This window comes from Lemur catta, chromosome 1 (assembly GCF_020740605.2).
Source record: "Lemur catta isolate mLemCat1 chromosome 1, mLemCat1.pri, whole genome shotgun sequence".
Taxonomy (NCBI): domain Eukaryota; kingdom Metazoa; phylum Chordata; class Mammalia; order Primates; family Lemuridae; genus Lemur; species Lemur catta.
The window spans coordinates 204,854,678-204,879,719 of record NC_059128.1 but is presented as its reverse complement, the minus strand read 5'-3'; the positions used below and the strand labels follow the sequence as shown (position 1 = coordinate 204,879,719).

The 25,042-nt window shown below is 36.0% G+C and overlaps 1 protein-coding gene across 2 annotated transcripts; it reads left to right on the top strand.

Moving 5' to 3' along the window:
- The first annotated feature begins 1,097 nt into the window (after positions 1 to 1,097).
- On the top strand, positions 1,098 to 24,159 carry ZMAT3 (zinc finger matrin-type 3). 2 transcript variants are annotated; one of them, XM_045556685.1, is made up of 5 exons: positions 1,098 to 1,418; positions 17,880 to 17,999; positions 20,359 to 20,525; positions 20,643 to 20,743; positions 23,020 to 24,159. In XM_045556685.1, the coding sequence occupies exons 1-5, from the start codon at positions 1,149 to 1,151 to the stop codon at positions 23,226 to 23,228; spliced, it is 867 nt and encodes a 288-aa protein (XP_045412641.1). In that variant the 5' UTR covers positions 1,098 to 1,148; the 3' UTR covers positions 23,229 to 24,159. The 2 variants fall into 2 exon arrangements, with proteins under 2 accessions (XP_045412641.1, XP_045412633.1); XM_045556677.1 differs by having other exon boundaries at positions 23,017 to 24,159.
- Positions 24,160 to 25,042: the final 883 nt, after the last annotated feature.

The window sequence follows — 25,042 nt, the reverse complement described above, 5'->3', positions numbered from 1 at the left end:
ACTAGGGTTTATGGTAGTGTGACCCATTACTACATTGGACATTTACTTGATATTTTGTGCAGGTGATTTACCTTTAGAAGGAGAAAAAATATTTTGCTTTTACAGGGGATTCATGAATATAGTCTAAGGCTATATGAGGTGAGGTCATAAACTCAAGAGCCTGCAGGGATCAGGCAAGTAACGCAAGTACAGGCAGCGGCTGAGTGGGGACTGGGGTGGCCTAGAGAAGGCAGGCCTGGCTCCAGGGGCAGTGCCTTTGAGCATTAACTAGCTAGTTATTTCCCAGGTAGGAATGTGGGCCAAGTGTTGCCAGATCATCCTTTTATCAAGAGAAGCCACGAATCTCTTCATTTTTAAATATTGACAACTAATTCATTTTAAAAGATGAAAACAAAACAAAACACTGTATATTCCAAACAGCATATCTGTGGCTGTGTGTGGCCTACAGTGCATCCATTTGCAACCTCTGCTGTAAAGAATCATTGGCTCAACTACTTAAATATTGCCAGTTGCATCAAAAGGAACACTTTTATCTCTGTCACACTTTAACTGTGGGTTGTTCCTAGAGTTCCTTGATATTTTAGCTAATTCTAGAAGTGTTTTAAGAATTCTGAGAGGTGATACTCTTTTTCCCCACTCTTTTTGACATGAGATGGAAAAGAGATATTTGCTAAGATTCTTAACTGGTGGTGTTTTTGTCTATGCACAATTATCATCAAGAGTGTTTAAGTGTAAGTGTGCCTGAGGGAAGTGGTCTGGACTAGGTGACCTTTGATGTTCATTTCAGCCATGTGACTTTTAGATTTAATTAGCCATGGATGCAATGCTATTAATGTTCATGGGCCGGAGGGATAGCAGTTGGAGCTGTGCCAAGCAAAATAAAGCCAAATCTATAAAGCCATTCTCAGTGGAAGAGCATTGTGTCAATATGAATTAACACAGAGGAAGTCTGCTAGATGAGGCAAAAGGAAAGAAGTCCCAAAGATGGGATTGGGGAAGTAGAGGAAAGGGTCATATGATGTCTTTTACGTGTGGTATTGGTGAGGTCTCCTTTTTAAGTTAGTACTTTTTTTTTTATGCTGTTGATTCAGATTTGAAGACCCAGCTTCTCATCACCCACTGGATTATGCCCAAGGCTTTCCTACCCAATGATCCTCCTGCAACACACAGGGCTTCCTCCGCCTAAGCAGCCCTTAACCTCTCCTCCTATGTCAGTGGCCACCAGGTCTACAGGATCTCTGCAGCTTCCACCACAGAAGCCTTTTGGGCAGGACACTTCCTTGCCGCTGGCAGGGGAAGAAGAGTTACCTAAGGGAGGGGAACAAGACTCTGCCCTGGAGGAGCTATGTAAGCCCCTGTACTGCAAACTCTGCAATGTCACTTTGAACTCAGCGCAGCAAGCCCAGGCTCATTATCAGGTAAGAGGAGAAAAGAAAATCAGGCATTTAGTGGGGTGAACATTTCAGGGCTCTGCCTATTTAGCATTTGCCTCTCCAGATATGACTAAACAATGATTATGCCTGGAAAATCAAGATGGCTTCGAGAACAGCTATTAGTTTGTTTGATTAAAAGCATAATGTTCTTACTTTAAAAATAAGTATCACTTTTCATAGCTTCTCAACCTCCTACACTAAGCTGTGTGGCATTTGATAGCTTACCAGTCTTTGTAGGCAAATGTAAATCATCTATGCTGGCATTGGAACCTATAGTTCTAAGGAGAAAAGATACTTAAAACATGATGTACCAAACTCAACTCAGTGTAAAATTGTTTAAAAGCTAGTATAATTTGCATTCAGTTCAGGGTAATCTGTTTGTATGACTATTATGCTTTCCATTTTTGACTTCTGATTCTTCCTATATATCTTATCGCTGGTAAGGAGAACACAGGTATCTTTTTGTAATGAGAATAAATTGACATTGGAATATTGATACCTATTCTTCATTCATAATAAATATACTCTGATTTCTGTTAGTACATTAGTGTGAACTGATACTTATTTTTAAGATTTAAAGTTTTCACTTCCATGTGGAAGAGCTAGTGGAAAGGATCATTTTAAAGGGTAATATTACTTAAGAACAAATGGAAAGTTAAATTTTGGCTAGAAAGAGAAGGTACAGGATTTCTTTTTATTCTAGATTGTTGTCTGTATAAAATTATATAATTTCGTTTTTTGGAGAAAAGAGACTTGGGAAATAATTGAGGCCAAACTTGACTGAACCATGTCTTCTGGGTCATCATTGCTTTGATTATTATCTATATGAATATCTGCAATAATAAGACATTATGGTAGAAGACTGTTCACAGGTATTTCCTCTATCATGCCACTGTAACTTTCTCCAGCTTAAAGTTTTTGTTTACTCTGAGTGTAAGTCTTTTCTGTTTTGTTTTGATCCCAAAGACTGATAATTTTGTCACTTTGTTCTTGTATGTCTTTTGAGGGCGAATTGCTTTCTCTGGGATTTAGGGGAAGATAGTATGTATTGCTTTCCTGGAGTTCTCATTGTTTGGCTTTGTTTTGCCCTCAGGTGCAGAGAGTTGAGGTAATTATCTCTCTCAGGTCGTGGCACATGCCATCATCGGTTCACAAGGGCTTCTTCTGGTTTTAATTTTACGTTTTTCCCCCTTTCCCCAATCTCTGCTCTCACCCCTCTGTGTACTACTCTCTACTACAGTGGTTTGAAACAGAGTCTTCGATTGCTTGTCTTTACCATCCAGGCAGAGTCTGTTAGGATGATTAATCTCAAACTCAAGACTAGATTAGCTTTCTTCATTTATTCCTATGGAATGTTCAGTTTTACAGCCTAAGAACCACTTTGAAAAATGAAACCTGGGTTCTAAAGTTTTGATTTTTAGCTGTATAAAGCCCCTAATAAATCATTAACTTGGGAGCAAACCGCCTTGTGTGCCATACACACATATGATTGCCTTTTAAAGAAGAGCTTTTTACTTTTATGAGGGAAAACTGTTGGGCAATGTGTAATTTTAATATGTATGTGCATGGATTATACGTATGCTTCCGTTTTTTCTCTGAATGTCACTTTGTGACTCTATGGATAGTGATGGATGCTTCTGATTATGCATAGAGAGAATTAAGTTTGATGCAAGGTCTTTGGATTATAAGGCTTAAACTTAGATAAGAAACAATCAACATTTATTTGGGTTTTTCTTTTTGAGTTTTTTGTGTGTGTTTGCTCTAAACTTTTTAGTTGACACCATTCGTCATATTTAATTTTAGTTCCCTCAGTGATACAGTGTATAAACAAATTAGAAAAATATAAGAAAAGGGAAGTACAGTTTAGGTAAATTCCTCAAAAATCAGAATTTTTAAGTGGAAAAGTTGGAGGAGAAGGATAGCATGTCATAGGGACAATTAAGCAGCCAAATCTGGAGTAAAGATAGGGGGAAGGAGAAGAGGCATGTGGGTATTAAGAAAGTAGAACCTAATGGAAAATGAAAAATTTGGGTGCCATAAAGCATATTTCTAAGCTTAGAAGCAAAGATTTGAATGAGACCAGTGTTACTGATAACTCTTAAAGAGGAAGAAGATAGAAATGGTTAAGATGAGGGAGTGTAGATCAAAGAGTAGATCAGAATAATAACAGTAGATCATAATCTAGAGGTGGGTGCACCAACATAGAAGGAAAGCATAACAATGCTAGCCTGAAAGATGCATCAAAGATACATAAATAGGCAGTGATGAAAGAAAGCCTATTAAAGACAAGGATAAGACCAAAAAGTAAGGCTTACCAAACACCAGGCATAGGCAGAATGGCAATGATTGTAGACTAATAAAACAAAGTGGTTTAGGTTTAAATGAGATAGTGGATATAAAGTTTTATTTCAAGGCTAAAATCCTGCTTTGTAATTTTAATACAGAGTAATACCCAAACCATAAATTCAGTATTTCAGTTATGTACAAGATAAAAGGGTCACTGATAACCTGTTTATGAGCTAGAAACACATTTGTATGAAATTATAAATCACTGTGATTACATCACTCAAAACTTTTTAGTCAATTGATGCTATTGTTGAAATCGAAAAGTTCCAAATTGCCAAAGGTATTGTAAACAACCGTGGTTACACTAGAGCCTGACTATATCGTTCCAGTAATCCAGGACACACAGTGGAAACTGCTCAATAAATACTTCCCTTGAAGCTCACTACCATTTTTTCCTGACACTCGGATGTTCCCAAGCTTGGGCTACCTTATACATGACCCGTGTATATCCGTAGTCATCATAGATTTAGTTTTATTCCTCGGACTTTTTAAACCTGTTCAGGCGGCTTTAAAACATTCTCAGCTGTCGTTTTGTTTTTAGTGAAGTTATCTAATTTTGCAGTCTCAAAATTATGGCTTTGGTTATAATCTAATTTAAAATCAAATCTTTGGAGGAGGAACATGTCTTCATTTTATTAAAATCTATCTGCATGCTTAAGATTACTTAGGGCAAGCCTGGCATGGAGTAACATAACACTGTTTCATCAGCATAAATGCCCAGAGGAAGAGTTGCTTTACGATAGAAGGTTAATAACAGAAATAAAAAAAAGCAAAAAGCATGGATAAATTTTGCTAAGGTACCCGCAGTTTAAAGTCACCAATTTATCTGCTAATTTTTATATCCATTTGAAAAGAACTAGTTACTCAAAGTACATTTCTAAAATTTGTCATAAACATAGGTTTCTATTTGTAATACTTAGTAGCCAGATAACAACCTACCATATTAATTAGATTGATTAGAAAGAAAAAGAAACACAGATAAAAAAATAGTTTTAGAATTATGATGCTAAATGTAGTGGTCTTAATTCATAATGAAGAGAATGCAATTAGGTTTTTCCTAACATTTAAAGCACAGATTTTGGCACATACATTTTAACATTGATCACCCAGGTTTGGATCAGGTAATTAAATTTTAGCTAATTTTTATGTTTTAAAAATTCTTCTGTCTGTTTTCCAAACGAACTTGCAGTGGACTGAGAATGGTCAAAATACACTTCAAATCTGGTTTTGACTCAGTGCTTCATACGGTGGCATATATGCTTTGGAATATAACAGATTTGGACTGGAATCATGGCTCAGCTACTTTAGGCAAGATACTTAATCTCTCTTTATTCAATATCTGTAAAGTAGGGGTCATTGTACCTCCCTTACAGGATTGTGAGAATTGTGTGTGTATGTTGTATTAATAAATGCTGGTTGATTGAAATAGATTTCTGTTATTTAGAAGTGTTTGGGTCTCAAATGAGCACAGGTTCCTTTCATCTGTAGCTTCGCAAGGACAAAAAGGTAACACACAACTCTCTTACTGTTGTTACTACCTTGATACTAACTTGCTATAGGACCTTGTATAAATGAGTAAAACTTTGTTTTCCCTGGTCATTCTCTAAAGATACTCTTCTATATCCAGATACTTGGTTATCTTATGAATTATTTATGAAGAATAATTCAACCAACAGATGAGGTAATATAAAATGATTCTCAAATGTAAAAGTTTTTCAACCATACTACTAGGCCTGCCAGCTTAGTCCATTTACCTAAGAATAAGCCCTTTTTGGCTTTTGTTCTGCTCTCTGAAATGACCAGTTCTGTAGGCTCTTCCAGCTCTTGCTTTGGTCACTTTAGAGGACAAAAGCTCTCCATGATCCTGCCATTAGCTAGATCTCACCAGTTTCCTACCTCTGTCTGAATCCACCCCTACCTCATTTCTTTTTATTTCAGAAGAATAGATGCCCTTCCTTTTGTTTAAGTTTGATTCCTCACCCTGTACTCTGGATTTCATCGCCTGTCTTCACCTCTTTACCTCAATCAAATTAAAAATTAACTCAAGTCTCTTCCTTATAAATAAAAATAGCAACAGCAATCTTCCCTTAACTTCTAATCCCTCTTGTTAGCAACCTTTCTCCTCTTCTCTATCGTCCTTAGAGTTCTGCTGAGTTCATTTCCCATTCATTCCCCAGCTCACTGTTCTCTAGTTTCCATTACAATATTACACTGAAATGGTCCTTTCCGTGGTCACTCATGACTGTACAGGCCAAATCTAGCTTTTTGTAGCATTTGCCCCTGGAACTTCCTCCTTAAAAATTTAGAACATATTTTTGCTAAAAATAATGCTTGTAGAATAAAGGGCTTATAATACAAAGCAGTAATTACCCTGTTCCTTCCCCACACATTCCCTAATTTTTCTTTCTTCTCTATTCTGTTCTTTCTACCTCTGGCTATAGTTTTACCTTGACACTATCAAGATTGACTGCATTTTTTCCTATTCTATCAAATTAAGTTTTCCATGCTCTATTTGCAGATTGATTCCAATTGTTGAAAATTGGCATTTAGCTTTTGCGTTAAGGAAATACAATTCACTGCAGAGCTGTTTCTTTTTGTATGTTTCTAGTGTCATGGTCCCATTCTCCTCAAGAGATGTTCAAATAGATAACCCTTTCTTGAATACTACCAGTTGTTCAAATTCATGTCCTATTTAGCTTGCTTCATATGTGGATTATAACTTTGAAATAGCTTTTTGTTTTTCCTTGAGCTTCTGATGCTTTTTAAAAAAATATAGAGAAGAATCTTATGCCTTTTAGAAAAACTGTTAGCTTCTTAAGCTGGATTTCTTTGTATTGCTTATAATCCATTTTATTTTTCTTCATGAAACCCACTATTTCCTGCTCTGCTTTGGACTAGTTCTAATTTGGATTAATTGTTCCATCTTTGAATCATGACTTCATTGTGTAGCTTTTTGTATTTCTTAGAGTTTTCAGTTGCTTTTCTTCTTTTTCTCTTTTTCTTGCATTTTGTTTATCATATCCTCATTCCCCTTGTCCCCCAAACTCTCAGTCACTCTATCTATTGTATGGAATCCCCCTTTTGTCCTAGATTCCTCTATCTTCTTATTCCACTTTCAACTGGTTGCCTTTTGGGTTTACTGCACAGTTGTCAACTTTGGATTTTCTTGTGCTCTTTGATTTAGGCTGTTATTTTCTAAATACAGATTTTTTCATCTCGTTTTGTTGGAGTACATCTTCACATTACTTTAAGGAAGAAAAAAATGAATATAAATATATGTTACAACGCATCCTTCTCTTTCAAATAAAATGAGGGAGTAATGGGAAATAAATTTTTCTGAGCCCTTGTGTTTCTAAAAAATGTTTGCATTGTGCTTTCATATTTGACAATTCAGCTCCAGGTTGAAAATTATTTTTCTTCAGAATGTTAAAGCCCCTACTCCATTTTTTTTCTAATCTAATGTTGCTAGAGAAAAATCTTATTCTGATTCTTGTTCTTTTGTAGGTGACCTGTTTTAATTGTGTGTCTTTTTGTCCCCCCTGGAAGCTTTTAGGCTCTCCTTTTTATCATCAGAGTCTGAAATTTCACAATGATGGTTGTGTCTAGGTCTGGATCTTTTTTCATTTGTCCTGGTCAGCACTTAAGTGGATCCTTTCAGTTTGTATGCTCCTGTTTCTCTTGAGCTCTGGGGAATGTTTTTCAAAATATTATTTCTTAGTTAATATTGACTATATTTTTTTCTCTCTCTAGAAATCCTATATATTTTTTCTCTCTATTTTTTTTTTCTATATATTTTTTCTCTCTCTGTTTTTTTCCTCTCCCTAGAAATCCTGTTAGCCCCTGTCCTGGACCTGCTGGATTGATTCTTTATTTTTCAAGTCTTATTGAAATATAATTTATGGATTTATTCTTTATATTGCTTGTCTGTGCTCTCTTTTTCATTCCTTTAGTTCCTCATTTGAATTTGAGAGGTGTTTTTATAATCTTATATTGATTTTTAAAAATTTTGACAATGATATTTTTAGTTTTTAAAGACCTCTTGATTTCTTATTGTTCCCTTTTCATAGCATGTTTTATAGGATGTTAGTTAAGAACATGAAATCATAGACTTTGGAGTCAGGCTAGTATTCAACTTGTGGCCTTACTACTTGCTAGATCTGTGATGTTGGAAACATTTCCTTAATATTGTTGAGTGGTCCTAGGTGCAGTGGAACCAGATTGTCCCCAGCTCTACCACTTACTTGTGGCTTGGGATTATTTTTATTTTTATTTTATTAACTTTTTAGTCTGAATTATTTTAGACTTACAAAATGGTTCCAAAAATAGTACAAAGAAGTCTTATATCCACCTTATTGAAATTCCTCAAACATTAAAATTTTATATAACTATCGTACAATTGTCAAAATCAAGAAATTACCACTGATTAAATAATATTATCTAATCTATAAACTATTTACATTTCACCAATTGTCTACTAATGACCTTTTTCTGGTTCTGGTATTTAATCCAAGATGAAATTCTGTAGGTAGTTTTCATGTCTCCTTTAATCTGATGGATCTTTTGTTTTTCTTTGCTTTTTATGATCTTACAACTTTTGAAGAGTTGTTTTATAGACTGTCCCAAATTTGGGCTTGTTTGATGTTTGATTAATTCAGATTATGTGTTTTTTGGCAAGAATACTATGGAAGTGATACTGTGTTCTTCCCAGTACATCGTATCAGGAAGGACCTGGTGTGACTGTGTTGTATTACAGGTGCTGCCTGCCGGGGGTCTCCTTTGTAAAGTTACTGTTTTTCTTCTTATGTTCAATAAATATCACATGGGGAGATCCTTTGAGACTATGTGAATGTTTTATTTCTGATCATATTTTTGTTCACTGATGATTCTTGCCTGCAATGATTATTACTATGATGCTTGCCAAATGATGATTTTTCTGTTTTAATCATTTCTTCTAAACTTATTAGTTGGAATTTTACTTTAAGGAAGAATTTTTCCCTTTGTCTGTTTATTTATTTATTCAGTGATTTATTTATATCACCATGGACTTACGGATTTTTATTTTATCCTACGCATACAATCTATTACTGTCATTATTTATTTTCATGTTTAAAGTGTCCCAGATTTGACCAATGTGAATCCCTTCAAGTTGATGCTTGTGTCCGTTTGTCACATCTTCAAATATTTTTGCATATTTTCTTACTTTCTGGTTACATAAAATATTTCAGGGTCTTCTTGTACTTTCTGTTTGCCAGCCATTTTTCAAAAAGTCTGGTCTCTTTTAATGGAGAATGATATTTAGAAGCCAAAATCTAGGTGCTAGGTGTTCTCTTTGGTACTGGGTTGTTATTGTTTCTAGACTCTATCATTGAACAGAGCTAGTAAATATATATATGCATACATACATCTTTATGTGTACATATATTAAATGTGAATTTAAACTGATACTTCCAGTTTCAGTACAACACAAGTGTTCATTCTTGCCTTCTGTCTTTTCTTATATTTAACTCCTTTCTTTGATAGCAGGAAACCTGGACGTTCATTATTCGCAAAATACACATGCAGGTGCACACATACATGCACTCACTCCCATGTACTCAATACACTTAAAGTAGTTTGGGACTTGATAATCCATACCCTTGTGAAAAACAAACCTACTACCAGAGGATAATGTTTGTATACTGTTCATTTTGTCGTTAGCATTACAAGATATAGTCAAAATATTGTTTTTCACAGTTCTTAGGTTACAAAGGTGGGACCTACAAAGGATTCTCCTTTGTAAAGTTACTATTTTTCTTTTTTGTGTTTAATAAGTATCATTGGGAAGATAATTTGTGACTATGTGAAATTTGAATAATATTTTTCTTCCCTCCTTCTTCAGTGTGGTTATTTTTTTTATATAGTTAAGTTTGTTTCTGTTTATGTTTCATTTTAGGTCCTCCCCAGTCCTTGTTGATTTTGATTCTTTTTTATAAGTCTGTGAAGTATTAATACAGTTCTAAAAGTCAGAACTATAGAAAAAAATATGCTCAGAGAAGTATCACATCCCACCATCCCTTGTAGTCCATTCTTACTTACTCCCCTAATATTGATGCCTTTTAAAATGACTTTACGCCCCTGTTTTGTTTTTTAATGTTTTAGTATTTGGCTTGTTGGTTTGTTTTTAGTTTTAATTTTAGTTTTTTTTTTTTTATAGACAGAGTCTCACTCTGTCACTCAGGCTGGAATGCAATAATGTGATCATAGCTCACTGCAGCCTCGAACTCTTGGCCTCTAATGATCTTCCTGCCTCAGCCTCCTTAGTAGCTGGGACTATAAGCGCACACCACTATGCCTGGCCAATTTTTTTCAAAAGTTTTTTTTTTGTATTGGGATGGGTCTTGAACTCCTAGGCTCAAGCAGTCCTCCCGCCTTGGCCTCCCAAAGTGCTGGGATTGCAGAACTGAGCCACCACACCTGGCCTGGTTTGCCAGTTTTTAATGGCATCCCAGCTGTTTCCTATTGCAGAATCAATGAACTTATTCTACTTCCCCCTTCTTTTTCCTTTTCTTCCCATTTTTTGTTGCATTGTTGCTACTGTGTCATAATTTGTAACATTTGAGGATTAATCTTTCACCCTCCTCTCCACCTTTATTTTAGTCTTTGATCTACAATTATATATATGAAGATATTCACCGTCAGCCCTTTTTCTGAAGTTTTTCTAGTCGTTTTATTGTTGCATGAAGTTCTAATAGATTCCTCAAGAAGAACTTATGACTATTGAATTCCTAAGTTCCTGTATGTTGAAATCTGTTTCTCTATAGTCTTGAAATTTAACATGGGGCTAGTTGGCAGGATATAAAATCCTTGATTTACATTTTCATTAAGTTTTTAAAAGGTATTGCCCATTGTTGTTTTGTTTTGTATATTATGGATGCCATTCTAATTCTTTTGCCTTTGTAAATTATTTGATTTTTTTTGCCTGGAGAGCTTGAGGGCTTTTTCTTTTTTCTTTGAAGTCTCATCATTTTTCTAAAATGTGCCCTGATTTGATTGTTCTGGCTTAATTTTCCTAGATAACCTGTTATACATTTTCAGTATGTAGATTCAGGTCTTCCTTTAGTTTTGGAAAATTTTCTTGGGTTGTGGTTTTAAATATTCTGTTTGATTTGTTTTTCTTTTTTGGGGACTCCAGTTTTATATAAGTTATATCGCTTTTATTTTCTGGATTGCTTTTCTACATTTCTTCAGTGCCACTTAGTACTTTTCATTTGAGTATTCTCTCTTGTCACTTGTAATTTACCTTTCATTTTTGAGATGACTCTCGTTTTCTTTCCCAGTTACCCTTGTTTTCATTTCTCACTATGATTTTCTTTGTACATTTTGAATTTCTGATCTGAGGTGATTTCTTATATCCTCAAATGATTGAATATATTCAGTTCAATTTAGCGTGTTACCTTACTGGTTTTCTTATGTTTCATGTTTTTGTTGGGGAGGGGAAGGGAGAGATTTCATTTGCTGAGATGTGTTGAATTTTTGGTAGTAATTTTGTATAGACTTGATTAATTTTCTTCTGTTCATTTTGTGATTTGGGGTAGTTTATGAGTTTTTTAATTTAATGACAACCTCTTCTATGACTGCAATAAAGTCTATTTTTAAAATATTTTTTTTGGTGGTCTGTGGAAGGTTTGTATGCCTTCTGATTTTTGTTTTGCAGGACACTAACTTTTCCTATTTTGCTTCGTTTCCCTTTAACTTCCTAGATGCCAAAGGATGTCCCTTCCTTCCCTTTTGCCTTTTTCTTCTCCAGAAGCCACATTGAAGACAGTCTCTTCAGATCGTGTATGTTTAAGCTACTTTTCCAGTAGTCATTACTCTGATACACCAGATCATGTTTTAATATTTGCAAACTTAGGGTGGACTTTCTTTTTCTGGTAGTGGTTTTAGAGCAATTTTAGGCCTGCTTCTAGTTCCCCTCTTCTCTGCTTCCTACAGTTTTTGTTAGATTGCCATTGTTTACTTGAAGGTTTGTGACAGGAGCATGAGGGATCCTGGGATTTGATGTTTTTTCTATTTACAGTTATTTTGGAGGCTGGGTACTCTGTGCTTCTGGTTATGTGGAGGGCATGGTTTTTGTGTAGTTTTGTTTTTCTTATTGTTCTGTATTGTTTGCAGAGAATATGTGGGGAGACCCAAAAGTAAACAGCCACTACCTAGCTATTGGGAAGCTCTTGGGCATTTTTTTTTTTTTTTAAATAGAGGCAGAGTCTCACTGCATTGTCCAGCTGAAGTGCAGTGGCATAACCATAGCTCACTGTGGCCTTGAACTCCTGGCCTCAAGTGATTCTCTTACCTCAGCCTCCTGAGTGGCTGGGATTACAGACACATGCCATCATACCTGGCTCATTTTTAATTTTTTAAAGCAAAATGATGAGTCTCCCTATGTTGCCCATGCTAGTTTTGAACCTCGGGACTCAAGTGAGGTTCCTGTCTCAGCCTCCCAAAGTGCTGGGATTATAGGTGTGATCCACAGCACTCAGCCTTTTGGGCAGGTTTTTAAGTATCTAAGCTTAGTTTCTGCATATGTAAAATGGTGATAATAATTGTACCTACCTGATAGACATTTCATTATTATTAAGAGATAATATTTATGAACTGCTTCGAACATGGCCTGACACATTATAAGTGCTCAAAAATTATTAGTTGCCATTATTATTATTATTATTATTATGTTATGGATGCAATATCTGCTTGAATACTACTATGGATGCTGCTTTGGTAATAAAAAACCTGATAGTATCTAAAGTTGACCCTTCCAGTAGACCTCATGTGCCTTTTCAAGGACTGTGCTCCTGTAGCCATGCCCTTTGGCTCCTGCACCATGTGTTCTGTTTTTAGTAATTTCTTCCTGTTGTCATGTAAACAAGCCTGAATACAGCCCACCTGTAAAAAAATCTTCCATTGACCTCATGTACTCCTCTAACTCCATACCCTATTTCCCTGCTCCCTGGCATAGTAGAACTGCAAATCCAAGCATTACTTCTCTGTCCTGACTTTACTAGCTTTTGACCTAGTGAAAACAGGTCAAAAATGATTTAAAACACAATAACCTTTATTATGAAATCCTTCAGATATAAAGCACAAAAAATATAATGAAGTTTTGTATTTGCTGTGTAGCTTACAGGGTAAAAATTGTTAATTTGACCAAAGTCCCCATGTATCCCTTCCTATTGTATCTGTCCTGTGCTCCTAGTTGCAGCCACTATAATGAAGTGGTATTTATTGTTACCATACATCTTTTTGTACTTGTACTACATATGTATTTGCCTATATATTAATAATATGTAGCATTTTTTCATGTTTTTAAACCCTGTATTAAAAATTGTTCTTATATATCTTCTTTTGCAGCTTGCCCTTTTTATTCAGTGTTGTGTTATAAGAATCATTTGTGTGGGCACCTATGGCCCCAGAATGTTTATTTTCATTACTGTATAGTATTCCCTTATATGAATAGACTATAATTTATTTATTCTATAGATGGACACTTAGTTGTTTCCATTTTTTTTTTTTTTCTGTTACAAAACAGTCTTTCTAGGAACATTCTTATAGATATCTCATCATGTATATGTTTCTGTTAGGTAACACCTAGAAATAGAGTTCCGGGGTCATGATGTACCTAAACTTACTTTTGAGCCACCTTGTTCTAGGCTTCCATGATACTACACTTGCAGGGTTTTCAACTTCATAGGCCAGGCATTCTCAGTCTCATTTTTTTGATCCTCATTCTTTACCACACTCCACATTGTAGTGTATTAGAGTTTTGTCCTTCACTCTCTATTTCCAGGCCACCTAGGTAATCTTACCAAGTTCCATGTTTTTTTATTGTTGTTCTCATCTTAATTATTATTATTTTTTCAGTTTCATGGTTTTAAATACTATCTATGTGCTGATAGTAGTAAATACTAGGTCTCTAACCTGACCTCACACCTGAACTCCAGATTGGTCTCTCTTTAGACATCTAAAAGGGGTCTCAGACTTAACATGGCCAAATGGGTCTCTTAAGGCCCATCTCTTTCCTCTTTCTCTGTATTGCACAGTTGCAGCCTTCTTATTCTTCAGCTTTTAGCTCACATCTCTCCTCAGAGAAGCCTTATCTGACTACCCTACCTTCTCCCTGCCCATTATCTATTATATCATCCTGTTTGATTTCTGCAGAGCAGTGTCTCTAACTCACATCTTTCTTCTTTGCTTATGAAATATGTGTATGTATGTCCACTGGGAATGTTCTGTAAGAGCAGGGACTGTGTGCAGCATCTTATCTCTATTTCTTAGAATAGCACATAGGGGGCTAGCACATAGGGGGTAGTCAGTAATAATTTAACCCTGTTATCCTCCTTGAGATCTGTGGTTTCAAATTCCCACCTGTTTTTAGAAAGTTTCCCAAACCCTCTTAGCCTTGGCTTCCTTAGTGCTAATCCACGTGTTGTACTGTCTCTTGGTTTCATTAGGATTCATCAGGATGTCTTGCAATAGCAGGATGTTTCTCAATTCCAGCATGTTAATGCTATCTTCTTCCCCAAAGCCTTCTCTCCTCCCCATCCTTAAAGTTTTTTTTTTTTTTTTGACAACTGTTATCCCCATCTACTTTGTGGTTTGCTTCCGTCATATCCAGCTTGTCATTACTTGTTTTTACCTTCTTCATAGTTCTTGTGTCTTTCTCCCTCACTCTAGGCATTATCTTGCTCCAGGCCCATTTCAAAACCTCTTACCTATCTTCATTCTGTCTAGGTAATCATTTTTGGTTTCATGACTTCAAGTGCCATCTAAATGCTGCAACTGCTTAGATTCCATCTCCAGCCTGACCACACTGTTTAGCTCCAGTTTGTTTCTGGGCTTCCATGACAACGCCTTGTCTGATTTTCATCTTACTTCATAGGCCAGCGTTCTCACTCTCATTTTCTGGATCTTCATTCTCTACCACACTCTATATTGTTGTGTCCGAGGGCTTTGTCCCCCACTCTCTCTGTATCTTCCCAGCTTCTAGCTTTGGTCTACTCTAATTTATGCCCCATGCTGATCTTAGGACGATCTTTATCAAATACATCAAATCATGTCACTGTTTTGCTTAAAGTCTCTCAGAGGCTCCCTGCTGCCCAGTTCTGAAGTCCCAGTTCTATATCATGGAGAAAACCATTAAAGATGAGCCCCTGTGTATCTTAACTCCTACCTCTTCTCCAAAGGGGAAGACGATCGTCATCTCTCCTTGTGGCTCTTCAACATAACAGGCTGGGCCTTTGCTCATGCTCTTTCTTCAGTGCACAGTTTTCTTTCTTTCACTCCTTATTTCCCCAGTAAACTCCTTACGTCCCCAGTAAACTTTTGCTCATTTAAAAAGATGACTCAATGTCCCTCTTTTCAGGGAAGCCTTCCCCAACACATTCAGGCAGAAATAAGAAATTCCTTCTCTGTGTTCTCCTGGCAGTTTATCATCTCCATTATAATACTTGATTCATTTATCCAGCAATTATTTATTGCTTGGTTACTCTATGCTAGACCATTCTAGGCATTGGAGATAGAATAGTAGACAAGGTCCTTATTTTCGAGGAGTCTACATTCCAGAGGGGAGGAAAGAGAAAAAACAAGTAAGCAAACAGTCTTGTTTTAGATAGTGATAGGTGGTACCAAGATAAAACCAGAACCGACAATGTAGTAATGTGATGGAGAGTATGTGTGTGTGTGGGGGGGTGGTGGAAATGGGGGTTGTGACACTTGAGAGTGAGTTAGACATTGTTTGAGTTGAGACTTGAAAGATAAGAAGGAGCCAGCGATCTGCAGGAGTCACATTCTAGGCAGAAGGAACAGTAAGTACAAAGGCCCTGGAGCTAGAGTGAGCTTGGTATGTTTAAGGAACAGAAGCAGGTCAGTGTGGAAGGAGCATAATGAGCAGGGGAAAGGAGTACATCTAACGTAAGATCTGAGAGGTAAACGGGGCTAAATCATGTAGGGCCTCATAAGAAGATTTGTGAATTTTAAGTGTCGTAGGAAGCCATTGGAAGATTTTAAGTGAGGGAGCAACATGATCTGATTCATATCTAGCATTATCACTACAGTTTATAATGAGGAAAATTATAAAGGGGACAAGATTGAGAGCAGAGACCACTTAGGAGCTGTTGCCCGATGCAAGTGAGAAATGTCCGGTAGTTTGGATTGCTGTGGTATTTGTAGTATCCATGGAGAGAAGTAGAATGACGTGGGATATATTTTGAATGACAAGACTTGCTGATGGAATGGATGTTTTGGATTTAGGGAAGGATGGACTCAAGAAGAGGACCCATTGGCTCTTCTTGTGTAATCTTGTAGATGGTGGTGCCATTTACCTACGTGGGTGACTAGTGGTTGTGGTAATAAAAAGTTCTGTGGGGGAGGAATTGAAAGTTATGTCCAGTTGAATATGCCTCTTAGGACTTAAAAACACGAATGGCGAGGAGGCAATTGGATATATGGTTCTGAAGGCGAGGGACGGAGAGAGGTAATTTTGGGAGTCACCAACATACTCATTGTATCTTAAAGCTGTGGGACTGGATAAAGTAACCTAGGGTCAGAGTGTAGATGGGGAGAAAAGAGGGCCCAGTGTAGGGCCTTGGGCCCTGTAAAGTTTAGAGGTTTGATAGAGACACCAGGGAGGAAAGAGGGGGTCATAGATGGCAATCAGGAGAGCGTTTCAAGGAGGGAAGGGCAACTGTGTCATGCTGCTTAGAGTTCCAGTAAGATGAAGACACAGATGTGACCGCTGGATTTGACTCTGGAGGTCGCTGTGACTGTGGTAAGAGCACCTTTAGGGCATTTGAATGGGCAGAAGATGGAAGTTAGTTCATTACTTTAATTAACTGCTTATGTATCTGTCTCTTCCTCTAGACTATGTGCTGGCCCTTAGTTTATTTCTAGGGCTCCAGCATATAGTAAATGGTAAATTAATGTTGGCATACAGGTTTGAATTTTACAATACAGTTTAAAGAATAATTACCTGTTTAGCCCTCATTTAGAATACTTTTGAGCCATTGACCCTTGCCACTAGTTTGTGTCAGTTCAAGGAGTATAATCATGTGAATAGTAACTTATAGTGTGATGAGAAAGGCAAATTCATTTTAATAGCGGTTCCCAGTGTGTCCTGAAGCCATCATGCTGTAGTGAGGACGGGCCATTCTTTGAAGGCTTGCTCCAGCTTTGGCTCCACTACTTAGCCCTTCTGAAAGGGTCTGGGGGCAAGTGACCCCCACTCTCTGGATTGCAGTTCCTTGGCTGTCAGATATGGATAATGTTAACAGATTCCTCTTACAGGATTTTTGTGAGCAGCAAATGAGCTAATGCACAGAACATCGTTTGTAACTAAAAAGATACTCTGAGAGCTATTTTTGTAAAAATAATTGGATTATCCATTTCATTGCTGACTTATAAAGTAGATTAGATCAGAGTGTCATGAAATTCATATTTAAACAGTGGCATATGAATGGCAACAAGTTGAGTGAGGAAATAGATCATTGGAAAATGTGATACTTTTTCAGAAACATATAGGAAATTAATTTTTTTTGGCTTTGTTCTCTTATCTTTCCCAGATAAATTTAATCATTGTGTTAGAGTCCAAGAGTAGACTCTTTTACTTCAAAATCTGGTAGTGAAATCTAGCTAGTGGTCTCCTTACCCCAATGTTGTGTATAAAGGATTAAATGTAGTTAGTATTGCTTGTGGTTTTTTCTTTTTTAAAAATGAATATATTGATTAACTTGATTTGACACCTTGTCCTCCTGGTGATTACAGTTGTCTTCACTCATCCACAGGGGATACAAAGAGCTCCAGTGAATGCCTGTGATACTACTGAACCCTATATATGCTATGGTTTTTCCTATACATATATACCTAAGAAAGTTTAATTTATAAATTAGGTACAATAAAATATAAACAAGAACTAATAATAAAATAGAATAATTATAAGAATATACTATAATGAAAGTTATGTGAATATGGCCTCTTTCTCTCAAAATATCGGACCACAAGTAGATGGGGTAACTGAAAGCAAAACTGCGGATAAGCGAGGAACTGATGTACTCATTTTATTTTTACTTCTAGGGTAAAAATCATGGTAAGAAGCTCCGCAATTACTATGCAGCAAATAGCTGTCCTCCTCCTGCCAGAATGAGCCATGCGGTGGAACCCGCAGCTACTCCAGTTGTTCCAGTCCCTTCGCAGGTGAGATGTGTCTGGATGAAGCAGCGTTAGGGGGAGAGGCTGTCGTGTGTACACATGGTCATGGATGAAATTTGTTGTCCATGTGTCCATCAGGGTACAGTTGGGCAAATAATCCTCAAAAATGCTACTTGGTACTTTTAACTCCTTGAACTCTATGGTGCTAGATGTAATGTATGCCAAATCTATAAACCTTGAGATTTCTCATTGGCTCTGGTTGTGATGCATGAAATGATGAAACAAATGTTAGAAGAGTCAAAATTCTCAAAATTCAAGGTTAAATGACCCTGAATGTTTAGGCTAAGCTCTGAATGAAAAGAGAGTTATTTAAATATTTATTTCTTTATTGCAATTAATCCCATTTACTTCAGATTTCATTTTCCATTTGTAAGATTAGTCTCTTGAGATTGCCCTTTGCTTACCTCTATGCTGACAGCTTGTATAAACACTTTTTGGACTTTGCTATTATGAGACATACTTGAGAGCCAGGTTCTTTTTGCTCTTTGGAAGATAGAGCAAGTTGATTTAGACAAGATATTTCTGCACCTTAGTAGCCTCTGAACTATGGATTCTACTGCATAATCTATCTTTGAGGTGTTACTTGTCTATAAAGCAATATAATGGTTATAAATAATAATAACTATAATTGATTACTTAATATGCCAGGCACAGTGCTAAGCACTTTTCATACATTGTTTCATTTAGGGCTGGAACTAGGATGAGGTAAGGGATACACTTGCCTTGGGCACAAAATATAAGGGGGAGCCAGAATACTCAGTAATCAAGGTAAGTATTTAATGTAGTGTTTTAGAAATTCAAAATTAATCTAAAAAGATCAATGGTGAACAAAACATCAAAAACTTAAAGACAGGATAAGTATTACTGATTTCCCTTTTGCCTGAGGCTGCAATATGGGTTGGCCTGGTACTATTACTGATTAAATATTTAAAATTTTGGTATTTTGTTCATCAAATTTTTTGCATTAGATGATTTGATTTTTAAAAATATTATATTAAAGTATTATTTATGTTGATTACTGAGTTTTATGATGCTTCCTTAAGTTCTGTACTCAAGGCAAGTGTCTTCCTTGCTTCATTCTAGTCCCGGGCCCTGGCTTTATTTAATGCTTGCAACAACTTAGGTTTTGGCCTTACTACTCAAAGTGTAATCCATGAGCCAGCACCATCCGCCTCACTGGAAATTCATTAGAAATTCAGATAAGCTAAGTAACTTTCCACAATGTTAGATGTTTTGCAAAGTGGTGGAGCAAGAATTTCTTTTCATCTTAGACCTTTGCTCCTAACCATCATGGTATAATTTTACCTTTCTGAGTGTCAGTTTTTAGTACTTAAAGATTGGGTAGCACTGCCAGCTGTCTTCCTTCTCATGGATTTGTGGGGGAAATGAGATATATTCATAATGGAATCAGAGAACAGGAATATACCCAGAGAGATCTTCAAGCTGAACAGTTTTTATATTACTGGTTCCTGAAGGCTGCTCTAAAATTAATGGCTGCCCCTAGTTTGGGATTGTTCTCAGCTGGCTCCATCCTCCTGGGCAAACAGTCTAAACGTTTCTTCATGGCGTATTGCCTTTTGTGATTTTTGAAGTAGCTAGACTGTCCCCAGAAGATCTTCTCTTCTGGATGAAACAGCACTATTTTCTTCAACTGTTTATGATATATATGGTTTTCAGAATCTTGAACATATGGTATATTATTCTCTTCCAGCTGAAATCTATCGTGTCATTTTCCAACAATATTTATTGAGTACCTACTATCTTCCAGGTACTGTGTTGGGTTTTCCTTAACATACTGTTTGCCAACCTGAATACAGTTGTCTCGATCTGTTCCTTATTTTTCCCTGATTATATTTTATCTGTAGCTAGTTGGTAGACTCTTTGAGGACAGGGGCTCTTTTTTAAATATATGACTATATATCCCTTCTGGATGAGGCAGCAAGCCCAATAAACGGCATTCAGTAAATGCTTATTGATCGATTCTGAGCAGACTTTACTCTTTCTGGTAATGTGATTTTAGGCCAGACCTATTTATCTACCCATTATTTATTGCCCTAAATCTTCCATGTTAGGGTTTTTAAACTCATTTTTAAAATTTCTTCAATGGAGGTAGCAATGAACCATTTTGCTAATTTGGTACATAGGTGATTATAATGCAAGACCATGATTAAGTATCTCCCAGCCTTTTTTTTCTAGAATGAATTATTTTCTTTCTTTATGAAGCTGAGTGCTTGTGGTCATGCCATATCCTTTGTTTTTCAATTCTTGGAAGGACCTTTCAGGAGGAGGAGGGAATAAGCTCCATATTTTTTAACTTTGTTTTGTCTTGTGTCTTTGATGTCAGGTGGGCTCCTTTAAGCCGGGAGGCAGAGTGATCCTGGCCACAGAGAATGATTACTGTAAGCTCTGTGATGCCTCCTTTAGTTCTCCGGCTGTGGCTCAGGCACACTATCAAGGGAAGAATCATGCCAAGAGGCTGCGGCTGGCGGAAGCTCAGAGTAACTCATTCTCGTAGGTATTGCCGTTTTCTCTGAGGCCAAAGTGTTATGTGAGACTCTCTTTAAAGAAAAATTGTTGAAAGGGATTCTTGTTTAGAAATCTCACTCTTTTTAAATTTCTCTTCTACAGGGATTCCTCAGAGGTGGGCCACCGGCGGGCCCGGAAAGAAGGGAGTGAATTTAAGATGATGCCTACTAGGAGAAATATGTATTCAGTACAGAATAATTCAGGTATTCTGTGTGTTTCCATATACCTTCTGCAAATAGTCTCCTTTAATTTATTTCCTTTAGTGGTATTAGATAGCCCTGAGAATTTGGGGTTAGTCATTGTTATGTTGAATTGGTCTAGTGGCTATTCAGTCAGTCTGGTGTTTATTTCAGGTCTTATTTATTTACTTCCTATTTAGTATATTATTTATTTTGGTTTTAAATCATAGCCTATGTTTTAGCATCTTTTATCATATTCTCTTTATGTTTTTTCTGGTATTTTCCAGTTGGGAAATGTAAAATGCATGATAAAAATGGGCTACTTGGTTTAAAGTTGCACCATGTTTAATTCCAATTTGGGGGGAAAATAAAGACTGTAGCAGTTGTTTTTAAACCAGGGTAGTGAATCATAATTACCTGGGGAGTTTTTACCAAATGCCTGAACCATGACATAAGGGATTTTCAATCAGTAAATTTGAAGTGGGACCCAGGTATATGTGTGTTTTGAAAATGCTTCCTTGGTAATTTTATATACATATTCAGTTCACAACCATGCATTTATAGGAATATTTTCTGCATATTCAGATTGTTTCAGTAGGGAGAGTAGGACTGAGTAGTCCCTCATCCTCCCCTTTACCTTAGCCTGTGATATATACACATGCCAGCAAAGATCATTTATGTGAACAGTAAAATAAAAGACAAAGTTAATTGAAAAGCAAGAAAGGCTTAGTAAAAAAAGGGATATATATAGAAAGCATGATGCAATATGATAAATAAGTCTAAACATATATTAGTAATTATAATAAATGTAAATATATTAAAGTCCCAGTTAAAAGACAGAGATTATCAGATTGGATAAAAGAAATCCAGCATTTAAGGAAGCTGGGATAGCTGTATTAATATTAGATAAAATAAATTTTAGGATAAAGTAAAATAGACTATGTTCTCTGACCAGAGTATAATTAAATGATATGTCAGTAACAAAAATATAAAATCATTCCTGAGACTTGGCAGAGTTTAAAAAGATAAATAAATAAACAAGTATATTAATAAAAGCAAACAAAATTTCCATTTGTTTGGAAATTTTAAAACACTTCAGAATAACTCATGGTTCAAAGAAGAAATCATACTGGAAATTAAAAATTCTTAGAACCAAACAGTAATGAAAGTATATCAAAATTTGTAGGATGCAGTGAAAGCAGTATTTTGAGAAAAGCGTTAAATATTTATTGTTACAGTAGAAAATAAAAGCAGAAAATTAATGAACTAATTGTCCAGTTTAGGAAGCTAGTAATGTAAAAATAAGAAAATAAAATTATCAATAATGTCACTAACATTTTTGTGGCTGTCATTCCAATCTCTTCATATATATTACTTTTTTATAATAGAAATGGGGCTGGGCACAGTGGGTCACACCTGTAATCCCAGCACTTTGGGAGGCTGAGGTGGAGGGATCATTTGAGTCTAGGAATTCTAGACCAGCCTGGGCAACATTAGGGAGACCCTGTCTCTAAACAAACAAACAAAAAAAAAAAAATTAGCTGGGCATGGTGTTGTGCACCTGTATTCTCAGCTACTGGGGAGGCTATGGCAGGAGGATTGCTTGAGCCTAGAAAATCGAGGCTGTAGTGAGTGAGATATGATCATACCACTGCAATGCAGCCTTGGTGACATAGCAAGACCCTGTCTCTAAAAGAAAAAAAATATATAGAAATGGGATCCTATTTTATGATATTCTTGGTTTACTTACTGGCATATTATAAGAGTTTTCTATGGCATTATATTTAGTGATTGCATAATTTTCCATTGCATATATTACCATAATTTTTCAAATCCTATTTTTGGATCTCCCTTCCCCCTAAATTTTTGCTTTTATAAACACTACTGAAATAAATGTCCTTGCTGGTAAATCTCTGTGTGCAAGTTCTCAATGTTTTTTTAGGGTAATTCTTAGAAGTAGAATTTTTGGAATAAAGGGTTAGCATAATTATACGACTTTTGATATAATGCTTGGAAATTAAAGTATTTTTAAAATTGTATTCACTTTCTTAGAGACATAGCCATTTGGAGTTTTCATTTGGCTCTACAGCAGATGTTCTGACAATAGTTGGAGGAATCATTTTATCTTTTTAGATCAAACCTGTATAAAATTGTAGTTTAAAAAATCCATTACCTTCACATTCATTTAAAGCTTCGAATCTGTGAGTTTTATAATCTGAACTTAGAATTACAAATTACAGTGATAATTATAATTTTACTTAGTGAATATTTCGAATGTATTTTATCTCTTGCTTTAGCAGGTCCTTACTTCAATCCCCGCTCTCGGCAGAGAATTCCACGTGATCTAGCCATGTGCGTTACTCCAAGTGGCCAGTTTTACTGCTCAATGTGTAATGTTGGGGCTGGTGAAGAGATGGAATTCCGGCAGCATTTAGAGAGCAAGCAACATAAAAGCAAGGTGTCTGAACAGCGGTACAGGAATGAGATGGAGAATCTGGGATATGTATAGAGATTGTTGTATTCAGATAGAGCAGCTTGTCCTGCCTGTTGTTTGCCTTCTGTCAACTCGCCCTGCTTTGTGGTCCTTTTGATATGAGTACATTCCTCTGCTTAATGTTAATACATGTAACCTGCACTGGTACCATGAGATGTCAAAACTGGGGGCGGGGGACGGAGAACAAGCTTCTTAGGTCATAATGCTTTTTCAGGTCAATTGTGTTGAGCTACTTACAGTGTGGCCTACCTACCCCATCAGAAATAACTTTTTATTTTTCCCAAGTTCTGGTTGACTAGTAGCCTGACCACTTGGAAATATGACTATTTACAAATTTCATCTTTTTCAGTTTTAATTTCATGTGCTATTAAATAAACAATTGTATTGAGTTCTTCAGATCACAGTAAACATAGGTAAGCAGAGATTTTAGTTTCCGTAGGCTTCATTGGAACCACCACCTCAATGCATTGTTAGTAGGACACAGTATTATAAACTGTGTTAGGGTCTTTCTCAGAACATTTTTTTCCTGTATCATGTTCCCCCATCATTGAAATGTAGGTTTTCTTGAATTCAGACACTTCCAATATGCTTATGTACTTCCAAACAGCTAAACTTCATTTCCAGTTGTGGATTTCACACATTTAATTGCCACCACCCTTCCCTCCTCTTTTTGTTTTTTTCCTGATTGAATCAGCTTGTCTAACAAGCTCATTTTCATGTCCCAGCTGTGCTGTGGGGTTTTCCAAGCCTCACATTTGAATATTCAGTGAGTTTTAAGGTGGATATGATGTTTTTAAAAATATGTTTTTCAGGTGACATTAGGAAACAAAAAGATGTGTGTGATTTTTAAATTTAGAGTTACTTCTTCATTGATCATAACACACTTATATGATGGTCTCAACCATAAGTTAAGATTGCTTGATATTTTGTTTTGGCAGACTTTGTAAATAATCTGATTCTTACACTTCACTTAAATTCTTCTCTGTTCTGCCAGTTTGTTGGCAGTCCTGAAAAATATCACTACCTGCTGTTTTATACATAGAGAGGAATTTTTAAAAAAGCAAATCAAGTATCAATATCATCATTTCCAGCAGATAAATGAACTGTGGTTTTATTTTTTGTAATTTGGCTTTTTCAAAGTTACTAAAAATATAGATTATTTTGTTATCTGATAATTACAACAGTATTATTTTTGGTTTTTTGTTTTTAAAACAAGCTATAGTATATGTCTAGATTAACTAATGGAGTACTGTGTGAACTTTCATTAACTGAATTTTATGTATTTACAGTAGTTTACTTTAAATGGATAAGACTGGTGCTCATCCACACTTCTTTTGAAAGTCCACGTTCACCAGGAAGTTTATACTAAACAGTATCTTTGCACTATGGTCAATTCACATGTGATTGCTTATATTACTAATTAAAGGTAAAACTCCTATTTTTTCTTGAGATTTCTAAAGGCAAATACGTGGTGGGGGGAGGCAAATTATAATCATCATTCCTTTCCTGTAATACTTTAGAACAATTTTTAAACAACATAGACCCATCTTTAAAAATTAGTTTTGTGATTAACCTCTTGTACACATCAAATTACTGTCTTCTGTTGAAGTGGTGGTTTTTTAAAAATTAGAATTATTTGGTAATTTTTTTTCTTGCAGAAATAGAAGAATGAAATATTCTGTTGAGATTCTATCTAGACCTATGACTCTTAGTATAATAACCTTTTTTGCAGTAATCTATAAAGTACAGTTGATTAGTTTAGGGCAATTTAGGGCTTTTCGTAATTGGCCAGTAGGTTACTCATTTTGCTGCTAAGTATAGATTTTTGG

Coding starts and splice junctions, on each gene's coding strand:
- ZMAT3 (XM_045556677.1), top strand. CDS start 1,149: ATGATCCTCCTGCAACACACAGGGCTTCCTCCGCCTAAGCAGCCCTTA. Junction 1,419..17,879: donor AAGCCCAGGCTCATTATCAG/GTAAGAGGAGAA, acceptor TTTTACTTCTAG/GGTAAAAATCATGGTAAGAA. Junction 20,526..20,642: donor GCTCAGAGTAACTCATTCTC/GTAGGTATTGCC, acceptor TCTCTTCTACAG/GGATTCCTCAGAGGTGGGCC.